We start from the raw sequence: 14,788 nt of genomic DNA, 5'->3' as shown, positions 1-14,788 counted from the left end.
CCATACAGTCAGCTGGAGCAAAAGCCCTCTGCTTTCCTGTTTTTGGTTTAAAGGGAAGAAGACCTCACAGTTCTAGAGGCCTTCTGCAGTCTGGTGACACACTGTGGGTATTGCAGGGAGTCTGTGCCTAATTTTGGATTTATCAAACTTTTACAGGCTTTACCTAATGTAATAAACAACTAGAAAGAAGCCTGAGGCAGTGAGCTCAGTCTCACAGAAATACTGTATTTCCACCATGCCTTGCTCATCAGATGTTGAACCTTGAAGTTCCTACCCATGCTCATCTGGACTCCATTATAACTTGTATCATGCACATTTATTTGAATGCTCTAGCAAAGCACAGTCTGGTTACACAGCAACAAGGCAGAGCATAAGAAGTGCATTTCATTTTTTGGTTTCACATTCAGATTACAACTCATCTGGCAAAATGATTCCTCCTCATGCCCCAGAATTTCTATGCTGCAAGCCAGCACCTGGAGGGTTACACAAACAGCTGCAGGAAATCGCTCACACTCTTCTCTGCCCCTCCACTGAAGTCAAGTTTAAGACACAATTTAAATATACTCCAGGTGCTGTGCTATATATATGTTTTTGTTGAGTAAGAGGTCATGTTCAGAGCTTGGTCATCTCATTTCAGATGTGTACACAGAGAGGTAAGTAAATCCAACTACAGATAACACACCTGGTGCCTCTGACAACTTCTTTGTACTCTTTGGGTGAATTATTTCTCCCTCAGAACTTAACATTTGAAATGCTAGCAGCCAACACTAAAGAGACAAAGGATCCATTTTCTCTGTAGTTTTCACTACTGGGACCTGAAATATTAACAGAAAATGCTGGGCTTTGCTTTAAGGCCAATGCCTGGAATTCAAATCTCTCCTGACCACATGAGATGCTCTCACAATACATGCTAATTACAATTTAAACATCTTTTTTTTTTCCCTCCAGGAGTCTTGCCAGCAGTAAGGCAGCTGATAATCTGCAGTGGAAAGCTAGCCCTCCTGATTTAGTGGGATCACTATAATTCACCTGATTCTCAACCCCAGCTCTCACTGAGGTGCACAAAAATTTATGTGCACACTATAGAACTAGTTTTCTTTGTTACAGAACAGTTCCAGAGTATGATGTGGCATTGGAATAAAAGATTTTCCCAAGGTACCATGTGAAATGAAACCAAGTCCCTAATGGTTCATTTCCAATGATACAGATACCAAAAGTAATTATTGAAATCCTTTTTCTTGTAACAGTATCAAATATGTAATTTGTAAAGTGCTATAATTAAGGAACTAATCACATTCCTGAAGAAAGCAGGCTCCACTCCAGAGCCTTTCTATTCAATCTTCTTAGCTACAACAAGATTGACTGGACAAATAACTACTTACTGGAAGAGAACATATTAAATTCACGTTATTTGCCCAGATAAGACTGTCCATTTCTAATGGGGAGCCAAGACTCATCTGCCTTATTTTATACCCTGAGTAATTAGTTACAACTAAAGATTTTGGTATTTTTTTACTCCAGTCCAGCACTAACCATTTTCTATACAATTCAGTATTTTTAATAGTATTTGGACCACACAAAGGGTCCAAGCTGTCACCATCAAACTATGATAGGAAAAGCATCTTTACTAACAGCTCTGTCTTACTATCACACAGCTCTGCATGTACGTATTCTTAGTAAAGTTAGAAGTCTATTTTTGGCAAGAATTCCCTCCTCTTTTTATACTAAAATTAATTGAAAAATAAAACTAACACCCTTTAAAACTACATGTGCAATTTTTAAAAACAAGCCAATTCTCATTCCCTTTTGTTTTATAAAATGAGCTGCAAGAACAGTTGTCCAAAAATACATTTCTCTATGCACACAACACTGTACTCAAGCAAGGAAGAGTTACCTTTTCAGGTTTTTCAACAAAGGCTCATTGTCAGTTGTTCTGTTTGAAGTCAAAGGTGACCTGTGGCAACAGATCCAATTATTCAAGTACAAATTTGTACGGCCCAGGGGCCATGCCCTGTAACAGCAATAATGTCCTTATAAAGGAAAACTCCAACTGGATAATCCGCAGAAGGAAAAAACACTTAAAAATATTTATTCTGCCGTGATCATACTGACAGATGTGTGTGGGTGATGCAGCTGAAATTCTGGCTCACTGTGATGAGTAGACAGCAGTTATTTATTGTCATACTGAAAAAAAAAATCCATCAAGAGATTAATTTGTCTCATGCCATAAACATTAATGATGTTTCCTCTCCCAGTCAAACTATTCCAGATAAAATTCCTTCAACACTTGTCAAAAGAAGCTGTCAAAAAACATCTAGCTTAAAGTCACAAGACTAAAACCTTCTGGGTCAGTAAGAATAATTTGTAAGCAAGTCTTCCATGGGTTGGATAACAACAGCACATCAAGCCTGAGCAAAGCATGTTGAGCTCTAATCCTTTCTTTCAGCCAACACAGTTAATTACCCTGGCATGAAATCTGATCGGCACTAAGAACATCCCTGGCTCAAGGGCTCTACAGTAGTGCAAGTTCGTTAATAGGAGAAATAGGGAGTTCCACAGTGCACCATTTAAAATATACTCTAAGAGAATGCTTCTTGACTTCAAAAGTGCAATTAGCATGGCTCAAACCCAGAAAAATGCAGGAATGAAAATGGCAGGTGCGGACTGGAGCGTTCTACTGTGAAAGTGGAATTCATAAAGGAAAACCTACATTGATTCTAAGTGTTTTTGAGCTAGAAGTATAAAAAGAGGCTACTGCAACTAATGCATTATGGATATGTATTTTTTAGAAATACAGATTCCTTGGAACATCTTGCACTGCTTTGGTCTTGTATAACCAGGTGCAGCTCCTGTGAGCCATACACCAGACTCTTCTCAGAGCTCTCCATCTGTAGTCATCACTGGTTTTGTCCATCAGGCAGTTTTCTCTCCCTTTTTGACTCTTCCATGCATTATTTACATGTTTCCTTATATCTGCCATATGAAGTTAATGATTTTGGGTGCTACAACTTTGTCAAAAAGGGCCAAGGAATGGCATCTTCGAGGACAACCTCCCCAAAACACAGGAGCCATCCATTCCCATGTGCAGTAAGACAAACAGGCATGGCAGAAAACCCACCTGGCTGCACCAAAAATGCCAGAAGGTAGAGGAGGGAAGGTAGAGGCATGGACTGGCTACCTAGAAGGAGTACAGAAATACTGCCTGAGCCCACGAAGAGAGAAGTAAAGGCAAAGCTTTGTGGAGTTCAAATCCATAAGATGGAAAGAGTAACGAGAAGAGCTTGGAGGCTAAAGAAAAACTAAAGAAAACATGAATTTACTGATAAAAGAAATGAAATTTAGTGTCAAAGGACATAAAAGACCCAGACACTCAACATCTGATTTTCTTCACAGTTTACTTGCAAGGTTTGCTGTCACACCTCCTATGTCCCTGAGTCTAGGGGCAGCCTGCAGAAGGGAAGGAATATCCACCACAGAGGTGAGCCAGGGACCTCCTCCTGGGAAGTATCACAGCAAATAGGATAAACATGGCACAAGTCCATGGGACTGGATGGATGGCACCAGAGGGCACTGAGGAAGCTTGTGATGTCATTGTGAGATCATGCTCTACCATATTTACAAGGTCCTGGTGCTTGACAGCGGTTCCTGAGGACTGACTAAAACAAATTCTTGCCCACCTTCAAGAAGCAGGATCCAGGAAATGATGACCTTGAATTCATTAGCAGCGGGTGAAATTTTCGGAACTGATTAACTTTAGTCAACTTTAGTCCATGAAAGACTGCCTTCTGCTAGAATAAATCAGAGCCAGTATACTAGAGTTTAAATGTGCCAGGGATTGTCTAGCATAAGGATAAGGGGAAGCCATCAATAGAACCACACAGAACTACTGGTTGTCCAAGAAAGACACCACCTGTGATGTTTATGGAAGAATCAGAGCACCTGACAGGACAGAAGACACAGGCAGGAGACACCTCCTTTTGAAAAGGGGAACTCTGAAGAAGGGAAAGACAGCATGATTAAAAACCAGATGCTATTAGCAGTAAGACATGCATTCTTTAAATGCACAGAGTGGTGTCCAAACAAGGGAAACAAAAATGAGCATTAATTCAAGCTAAGTGCATGTAAATAATAAGATCGAACAAAAAAAAAAAAAAAACAGAAAACCCCAAAACCCAAGTTTGAGAAACAGCTCACTGAAGTATGAAAGCTGCTATTGAAATATTTTTTTCCAAACACCAGAAATAGGATGCCTGCCAGAAAGTCTGTTGGGCTGATACAGAGTGAAAATGACAAGAGACCACTTCAGAAGCAGGAAGGCCAAATTAAGCATTTCCGTTGAACTCTTAGCAGTGCCCAACACCAGATACCCGGAGAAGAGAATAAAAAAAGGGCAAGTACACAGTGATACTTCCTACTAAATACTCCTATCTTCAGATAATCTGCATGATAGCTTCTACTGGAATTTTCTGCCATGAATAGCCTCATGGCCTTTTTAAAATTTTTAATAAACCCAGTATTTCCCAAACAATGCAACATAAACTGACAAACTATTGTAGAGTGTTAAGTATTGCTGACTCCAGTCTCGTTATCAAACAGAGGAACACACGACACCAATTTTTTATCAAAGGGCTATGGGCAGCTAAAGAATTGCAGAGCACTAAGTCCTACTTCTGTGTTGAATAGAAGCTGGTAATAAATAACAAAATTAGTAAACCACAGACACAGCTTTTGTGGGAAAAAAGCCATGCCACAGAAAAATATTATCATCTTTTGAAGAAATCAAAAATTATGTGGACATGAGCGAGGCTATTAATACAGTAACTGACTTTCCAAAGTATTTGATGAGGTTCTTTGCTTTCTTTACAGGCATAGTTCTTCATCAAAGTACGGCAGATTTCTTAGGCTAATAACTGCTAAAGTCTATTAATTCCAAATTTTAAGTGTGTTTGAGACTGTAAGCAGCATAAATGTCTGTGCTGGCAGCTGAGCAGTCCAACTCCTCTTCCAGGTCATTCCTGAACAATAAGAAAGTTCTTGGTAGTTGCAATTAAAATGACTATAAACAGCTGCAGAATAATTCAAGAACTTTGTCAAGGAAATGAGCCAGCAGGAGAGCTCAGTGCAAGTGCAAATGATTGTATATGGAGTGTTAGACCACTCAGTGCATATACTCAGTGCATCACCACCGGGAGGAAAAAAAAATTAAAAATCTTGGAGTCAAATGCAAATAGGTCTTTCAGAATTTTAGCTCAGAGTTAATGAAAAGGGAAATAAAATAGCAGGAATAATAAGGATGGAACACGAAGCATTTATATAGCAACATCATGGAGAGGTCTCTGATATTCCCATACCACAGGGCAGCAGAGACACAGAGGTACATAATAGTATCCATATCTGGGAGGAGAGGTTAAAACAAGCACCACATTCTGCAGTCACTGGCTCAAGATGTCATTAATTTCAAGACTATAAATGCATTCAAAAGACAAGTCTGTGCACAGAAAGCCGTCTATGAAGCATGACAACCGCACTGCAATTTTTGGCTCAAGCGTCCCAGTGCACTGCTTGCCAGGAATGAAGCTTATCCACTCTTGTACGTTTTCTCACCAGCGTATGTTTTTGGCCAGAGCTAAAGTTGTCAAGAAAAACATTCACTGGTCAGACCCAGCATAGATGCATTTTTTAAGTTAGATTTTATTTTCAGTTACTCTGGGCAAGTGGATCATTATACTGGTTAAACAACTCAATTTTTGTTATTCCTAGCAGCGATTCTCCACAGTGATCTCTTGGGGCTTTTTTTTGAGAGAACATACCTTGTTACTCAACAGCATTCATCCTCAAACCTAGGTCCCTTTTTTATTTCCTTAGCATGAAAATATTTATTTCCTTATCTTGGATCCAAAATAATCCAGAAAATTTATCACTCTAATTTTACTTCAGCTCTACCTCTATGCAGACTCCTGATTACAAAAAAGTAGAATTCAGGGAGCAATAAAATTAATATTCTTCTTCCCAAGAGCTAACATTAATTTTATTGCAGGTCTGCTAGGAAACAGTGATAACATGTAAAATCCAATATAAATGACTGCTCTTAAACAGCTGCCACCTATCAAGATGATAAAAATAGATCCAAAAAAGGTAAAAATCACCAAGTTTAAAGAAACAGTTTTCTTCCAGATACTGTATAGAGGTTTAGGCAGCGCCTGCCAAGCCTGCTCTACTTCTTTGCACCTAGATACAAGGTGGAAAATAGGTATTTCTCTACCATAACCTAGTTTATGTTCCCCTGGGTCTCTTGCTGAAAGTGAGTGCTGAAAGACCGCAGTGAGATGAGCCATCTTTTAAATTTTGTACACTGACTTTTAAACATATACCCATATATTCTTGATTTTTTAAACCAAGCTTATGACTTGTTGTATGTCAACACAAGTGCTGGGCATCAACACTGAAATATACTGGTTAAAATCCTTAAGCCAAGAGTAAGAGGCAAAGCAGAAATATTCTGATGTACCTGACAAAAACCTTCAACACACCATCCCATGTCATTCCTCTCTACAGGATGCAGCAAGAGTTAAGGCTTTTTACAGCAGCTGAGACTGCCCAGAATCACCAGCAAAGTTCCTACTGAATCAATAAAGGCAGCTGGCAAATCATCCTGGCAACATGTCAGACTACAAAGTCAAATCCAAACATAGCAGAATTGAATCTCCCTTTATTGGCATTTCTTCCCTCTTCTCCCTCCAGCAGGGACAAGCCCTGAGGCTACATGGCTTTTAAGCTGAGAGTTCTTGCAGCAGTATTTCACTCTTGCTAGCACAGCCTGGGAAAGCATTTGGCATACTTCACTGAACAAACCTGACTGCACAGGGTAACACTTAAAAGTTCAGATGCTTGAAGAAAGAGAGGGCTGAAGGGAGGTCTATCTCTCTATGAATGAACAACCCAGTCTTTACCAGAAAGATCTTCCTCAATTAGCAATGCAAAGATACTACTAACCAAAAATTTATTACAATATTGCTCTTTGGTAGGATAAAAGTGAATGTCGACTGGCCTTATCAACCACAAAGGCTTCTTTAAACAGATCAGTGGGAGGAAAATAAATGGTGCATCCAATAGGTAATCTGCTACCTTTTGCTGCATTTCTTGCTGGTATTGGGGGATGAGCAGGAAAGTGAGCATGTGGAACCCTGAAAGCATATAGCAATATCAGCCTATCTCACATTGCTTCCCCTCTCTTCTGCTGTTCCCAGGAGACACACAGAAGCTATAAACCTTTAACCTATTTAGGCAATTGCAAGCATCCCAAGTATTCAGTACATAAAATAAGTGATACAATGTTGTCTGAAATATACCTTTTGTTCACATTGTTTTTTCATGCTGTTCTGTTTGCTTGCTTATAACATTAAATACCAAAACCTAACTTTGATTTGAGCAGCTGGCTTTGACCTCCACGAAGGCTTATCTGCAGCTGTGCTTTAAGGGAACAGTTTCTAAAATTCATCTTTTCACGGCTGTCCCTCCTCTTCCTCAAAGTATTTAATCATTTTTCAGAATATCTATTTATTAATGTCTTTCAGACCAGAAGACAAATTCTGAGATTATGCCAAAATTACTTCAGGAAGCTACAGGTATGGAACTACTTGGCAGATACATATGCTCTCTGATGCCCTTCACCTCGAGTGAAAATGAAGGGGAGGGAGTACTTGAGTTCTGCTGCCTAAGATCAGGCAGCTCACCTGGGCAGAGGCAGCCCATTCCACCCGCATGTGGCACATTGCCATCTTCCACTTTGCTGTCCTTGCTTCACTCCTACAGAGTGAAGGGCAAGGAAGGAGTGTGCTTCCACCTCTTTCTTCTTCTCTCTCTAGGGAAGGCAGGGCCAAAGGCTGTTCTGCCAAAATGAGCTCCTGGCAATAGCAGGCAACAAGCAGCTCCATCCTGCTTAGTTAATCACAACACCTGACAGGAAAATGTTTTTTCTTCAAGTTTCCTTAGTCCTGTTGCCTCCTACAAAAGGGATCCCAGTGGCTGCAAATGCCTCAGCAGAAGCAGCAGTATCTAGGGAATAACCTCCTAAAAAGAAAATGCTGACCTACACAGGTTACCCAGACCATTTCTTCCCTTTCAGAAAAATCTCTTTAGTATGAAGGACCAACTTCTGAGCACAGCAAAGAAAGAGAAACAAAGGGAAGCCCCAGGACAGCTGGCACTTCCTTGCCACCAGCAGCGGACAGGCATGGTCCTCTCTTCTGACTGCCAGCAAGTGGAAACCTTTAGTAAGTCACCTGAGGAACACAGCACAAAGGAAGTGAAATGCTGCACTCCATGTGCTTCATTTGCTTTCAATGAGTGCACACCATGCAGTAAATTCAAGCAGCTGTACATGCATGGGTATGAGTCAGACTCACAGCTGGCCAGTTCTCTCCTACCTTGCAAAATGAAAAAAACACCATCATAAAAGCCCCGAGCAGAGCCCCAGTAACCAATCAATGAACCACCAACAGATTATTTACCACAGCTGGACACATACAGCCCAGAGACAGGCACCCAGTCCAGGGATCCCCATTGCTGGGGATGAGGGGGAAGTGAAAATTGCGAAGTACTTAATATCTAAATTCATACACTGCCTACAAAACCCCAACCAAAAACCCAAAAACAACAACAAAAAAATACCCTACCATTAAATCAGTTTGCTCAGAAGCCTGTCCCTAGCTGATATTTAGCAAGGAAAATTATATCAAATGCAGATTAACCTGAGAGCAAAATTGGCTTCAACATATATCAAAAGTTAGAATAGACTGTGTAAACCTGTTAGTAATTCTTGAACAAATGTTAGCAACTTTCCAGGATTTTCCCACAACAAAGTAGACACCCTTTCAGCAAGTAAACTAATGTATTTTCTAAGATTGGTTCCCTCTTTAGGACAAATGCTGAGAGAAACTCTTAGAAGACTATTCCAACAAGCACTGCGGCAGATCCGTACTTCTGTTACTGCAGGTAATTAGGCAGTGTTATTTAAAGAGAACAGTATTTCTTTGTTTCTGTTCTCTCTTTATTTATGGTCCATTTTAAAAGCATTGGGGTAAATCAAAACTGAATAAACTAACTAAGCATAGGGATGTCTAATAAAGATAATCCTTCCTTCCTTCAGACAAATCTTAAGAAGTTATGGATTAAGAAAAGATATGACAACAAGGACTGTGGCTAGACATGGAACATGCAGATACATGCAATTACACACAAACAGATGACTTCAGAGATAAATCACTATAGCTTAAGTATTCATGAAAGGAATCATTGCAACAGCATTAAGAAGAATATATGGAAACGTGTTAATAGTACAGCACTCATGCCTTCAGTACAAGAAGCCTTAATAGGCCTAATAAATAATATTTTAAGCATCAACTCAGATCTATGGAAAGCAAATAACTGAATTCCATAAAAACAGAGCTAAGAGAAAACAGAAGGTTTGCTTACTCTTCTTGACGCAAGTCATTAACGCTCCGATCTAGTGAGATCATATCACTTGCCACCATATTAAACCCAAACTCTTTAATGCTGGCTTGAATGGATTCTTTGTAATCTGGTCCTAAAACATATGGCTTTGCTTCCTCTCCAGGGCCACCAACAGCTCCATGAGGCTCAGGCTCTTTGGGTTCAAAATTACCAAGGACTCCAGGTCGTAACACAGGATCCGGGTATACAAATGTCTGAGGTTTAAATGTGAGATACTGCCTCTGGATGATGTTTTGCTGCTTGTTATCGACACCATGATGATTTAGTTCATTTTTGGCCTTATTTTTCCTTCGAATGGATTCCAAGTCCACTTCCACACCTTCAACATGAGGCCAAGGTACCACAGGTTTGAACTTCTCATTTCCTAGTCCATGGTCTCCTTTGTTTGGCAGGGGTCTGTTGGCTTCTTTGTCATCCTATATACACACACAGAGAAACAGCAGACCATATCAATTGATGATCCTTTATTTATTTACATCCAGTAGCTTAATGCACTAAGAGTTGGTACTAAATATATGTTGAGCAAGTACCAAGAAGTCTCTGTTGAGACTGAATGAACACGTTTTACTAAGGCTACTGACCGCTGGAGAACATCACCAGCCGTTGTCCACACTTACCTCAGTGAGTTGGTCCTGGAAATGCCCAAACGCCCAAAGCATTCCCAAAGACCAAATACCCATGTAGGACACGTTAACTTGAATGTAGTTCAAGCTGTAGTTCAAACTGATATGCAGGGGGCACTGACAGAGCGTTTTATGAAGAAGAAGGTGACATGGAGGCAGTGCCACAGTCCAGAGCACAGTGGCCTTGGTCCCACTGTTGGACAGGGGGTGTTTCTGGGGTTTCTACGTGCACTTGTGGCTCAGAGCTCAGCAGGGTCTCAGTGGTTGCTAGATACAGCCTCAGATGGGAAAGACTGCTGTAACTACGAGTAATCTGGTGCACACATCTGCGGCAGCTGCGAGCCACATATAATCCCAACCCTCCACAAATCCCCCTGCACCCCACCCAACTCACTCCCAGCAAGCTCCCTCTGCTGCAACAGTTTATTTACAGCTGGGAGGTGACACTGATGGCATCGGGGACAACAGGCAGAAATGAGATCAGCTGCATGGACACAGGCAGACCCGCCTGGGGAGGCAGTGCTGGGGTGAAGAGAGCTGCCACAGCCACTGGCATCTCTAGCATCCTTGTTTAAAACAATTTCACTGCACTCCTCCCTCTCTCCCCACCAGGAGATTTGAAGTTCTCGCTGAGAAGAAAGGCTAGGATTTTGAAATCTGCTCAGCATTTTCAGTGATCAGCGAGGTTGGTATGGTTAGAACAAGGGTGTGTGATTTTGGAAGAAACTAGACAGAAAGGCTTTGAAGTGTCTGAGTGTGAAGTCTCCAGAATACAACAGCACCACCCATGAAAGCACTCCAAAACACACACTCACTGCTTTTTCCAGTACTACTCTCCAAGTATGATTAGGGAAACATTGCTGAAGGTTCAGATTTCCTGCTAAAATTGTTTACTTGTAAGCAGGACAAATGTTAGATCATTCAGATATCTGCAGGAAACAACACACACATTTTAGCAATGTCTCAAAATCAAACAAAAATTTGACATCAGAAGGATGTCACCTAATCAAACCTGCTGAAGGAAAGTTCACAGTTAGATGGGGTTTCTCAGAGGCTTGTCCAGTCACATCCCTTTGTCCAGTTTCTCAGGGCAACCTGTTCCAGTTGCTTGACCCATCTCACAGTGAAGGCTTTTTCCTCATACCTCAGTATAAGTTTCTCATGTTGACTCTTGTCCTTTCAGTCTGCACCCATCACAAGAATTTATTTCCATTTTCTCTTCAACTTCTCTTTTTAGGGTGAAAAGATGCAATTAAATTCCCCATTAGACTTTTCTCCAGCCAAACCCAGCCTCTCTAGCAGGTCTTTTCTGGGTCCTCTGCATCTGTTAACATCTCTCCCGTGTTGGGGCAGTGTGGGAGGAGAAACCATACACAGAACTCCAGACAGCTAAGCTCTTTCTAGGGCATCCACCCATTATGCACTCTGCCTTTACTGCAACAAGGATACAGTGCTGACGCATGTCCATGTTTAATTAAACCACACAACACTTCCTACTACTTTACACTATTTTCCTCACATCAATCCACGTAAAAAACCTTCAGAAATTAAGAAAAATACAGTATAGAATATTTCTAGGTTAACATGGTAACAATGGGAGTCAGACTGGCTCCAATTCAAAATAGTTTATTCAAGAAATTTTATGAGTTCTCTGTGATAGTTTAAACAGGGAGGACATACAACATGCAGAGGAGTTACATTATTCTGTTATTCCATCATCATTTTTTGAGGAACTCAGAAGTCTGTGTTAGAAAAGGGAAGTTTAAGGGCATGTGAAAAGGCACATTTTGCAAGCAAGTAGAAGGCTGCCATGGATCTAAATAAAGCCCTGAGAGGACTTTTGAAGACAGCATCATCTCACACTTAAACCTAGAAATCAAAAGGAAGGCTTTGCCACTAGACTGTCAGAACACTGCTGAGCTCTCAGCTCGCATCTAATTCCTGCTCTGAGTGCGGAGGAAGCTATAAAAGCCAGCAAAACAGTCAGCATCATCAGGAAGGATGTTTAAAGAGAGCATAATTTTGACTACATAAAATTCCATGCATTTATGTATTCAGTAATATTTAGTTCTGGTCTCCACATCTCAAAAGGAGTCAGAGAAAGTACAGAGTCGGGTAACCAGAATCAAGGAGAAGGTAGAAAGGTATTTTGAGATGAAAGACCAGAAAGTCCACTCATCTTTCATCTCCAAGACTCCGCAGTTTGGAGATGTGATGGCTGAGGGGTATATAACTGAAGTTTAAAAAATCATCAAAGTGATGGATAAACCAAATGGAAACCCACTGTTTACTGTGACAGATGACAGGTCCATAGGGGGACTGTAAAAGGGCTGGGAGAAACCTTCTGAAAATTTGAATTGAACAGCTGTAGATGCTTGAAGTCCAAAGGGAAGGCAGCACCGAAAGTAGCCGGGTTTGCACACTGCCACGCTCAGTCATCACCCTGGATCATTAGTCTCCATCAGACAGGACTTTCTTATTCTCCTTGTTACTTATTATTGTGTGGAATTAAATAACCTTTCATTCCACTTCCATTACCTATAAAACAATTATGAGCTTCCACTTAGCCAATTCTTTGACTGAAGCATAACACTTCTGAAAGAAACTTGTTTATTTTGCTGCCGTCAGAACTATGACTTATCCTGTATTACACTTAGCCTCATTATAACTGGTATGCACAATTTGCATTATAATGCATTTATTTGCAGTTCCCTTCTACGCACCAAATATATTCCATATGTACTGGCCTGGAAAAATATTTCCTAAAACAAGAAATTATACTTTAACACACAGACACACTCATTGATCCCAATATCCATGCACAGAGGACAAATAAGATAGAAGGCACTTGTGGTGGATTAACCTTCTGCAAACCTCTGCATGACACAGCTGCTCACTCCTTCCTCTGTACCCCTGGATACAAATCTAAAACACAACAATCATATGGGATGCTATGAACAAAATTAACTTAATCTCAGCATTTTGTGGGCAGTTAAAAAAAAACAAATAGAAGTGGAACTAGCAGTGTTTAAGTGCATGGTGCAGACAACAGCTACTAGATGTTATTCATTTCTCCACAGATAACTGAGACAAGGATTTTCCAAATATTGTCTGAAAAAAAAAGCAAAGTCAAACCACAATCAAAGAACTACTTCAGTCATCTTATAAATCACAATGCCTTAGTTAGGAACTTCTAGAGCTTCCTCTTTCTTTTATGAATTATGATCCACACGCCCTTTAAAAAAATTAATGACATATCAAAAATCTGAAATAATTTTTAATCCGCGTTCCTCACTGATTACAAGTTTGGCTCAGGTAAAAAGTAGTCATACAACAACAGTCAAACTGGAAGGCATGCATATAAAAATATAAACCACAACAACCTTTCTAAAGTGGCAAAACAAGATGATCTGAAAATTATTTTAAAAGGTTTGAAAAAGATAATAACAGCAAGGTGAAGGGAGGGCTCAGCAGAAGTGAGCCCAACATACATCTGAATACAGCACTTCTAGGCTGTCCAAAAATGAGGGGAGAGAAGCAAAACCTGCATATTCTCTTACATCTAAAGACAAATAACAAAACCAACAAAATCTCATTACAACTTTATAAAAAGGACACATAATATAGAAAAAAGTTTTTTCCACAGATCATTATTTTTTTCCATAGGGCTGGACCTAGGATTTCCTACCAGTTTTCTAGATCCAGTTTGCTCCATGCTTCTTTATTTTTTGAATGTTTTTTTCACTCCTTAGGGAAATATGTATGAGTAACTGCAATGGGTGTTTCTGAAACAGTGACGTGATATAAATACAGTCACTACCTGACTTGTAAATAAAGAAATGGGGGTTATTCATTGTCATTTTACTTCACAAATTAGGTGCCTTATTGCAGAAGACAGGAATGCAGTTGAAGGTATAGAAAACATAACTGTTTCCCTTTGAAAACATGCCTATAAATTACACAAAGTAAAAGGAAAAACCGTGAGAGGTCTTAATAACGCTGCAAGAACTGTCATCTGGTAGGAGGGCTGGAGTTGTAGTTGGCAATAAAACTGCCAATGTGAAAGTTGCATAATCTGCTTTTCTTCAGTAACTAGTTCAAGACTGGCAACTCCCTAAAACTGTCTATGAAATAATGTCTATGAAATAATGTCTGAAAAAAAATTGATGTTAAAAAAGTGGATTTGCTTCAGAATTTTCATTTGAGAACTAACTTCAGAATAAGTAAAACAAGCAGTGATTCCCTCAACACAGTTGTCTGACTCTCAAAGGGTTCCATCCCATTAGACCTCCCACCTCTCACCCTTGCCATGGTAGCCTCCATTCGAGCAACTAGGAATTATACCCACTGCAGGACCAGCTGCAGACCACAAGCACACACAAATGGAAAAACACCCAGCTTCCCAAACAAGGATAAAGATCTATGGCACTTCGGGTATCACTTAAAAAAAAAATTAAAGGGAAAAAAAAAAAAGCCTTTTCAATCACTACAACTTTTGCACAAGAAAGTCTGTTTTAAGCTCCACATGCAGCACTGCTTCTAAATCATATTTTGCTAAACTTCCATCAAGCAATTTCATCACATGGCAATCCTGTTGACTCAAATTAGGGCTGAAGCTGGACCACGAGAGTTCTTTTGTCAGATATGAGCAA

At 40.1% G+C, this 14,788-nt stretch overlaps 1 protein-coding gene across 1 annotated transcript in view; it reads right to left on the bottom strand.

The window, feature by feature from the left end:
- GALNT7 (polypeptide N-acetylgalactosaminyltransferase 7) overlaps window positions 1–14,788 on the bottom strand; it is a 72,888-nt gene that overhangs the window by 31,168 nt on the left and 26,932 nt on the right. The window contains 1 exon segment of the mRNA XM_069013735.1: window positions 9,475–9,929. Coding sequence (XP_068869836.1) covers window positions 9,475–9,929 — 455 coding nt within the window.

The sequence above is a fragment of the Aphelocoma coerulescens genome, chromosome 4 (genome assembly GCF_041296385.1).
Source record: "Aphelocoma coerulescens isolate FSJ_1873_10779 chromosome 4, UR_Acoe_1.0, whole genome shotgun sequence".
In the NCBI taxonomy this organism is placed as follows: Eukaryota; Metazoa; Chordata; class Aves; order Passeriformes; family Corvidae; genus Aphelocoma; species Aphelocoma coerulescens.
Note: the sequence above shows the minus strand (reverse complement) of the source record. Positions and strands in the feature narration are given on the sequence as shown.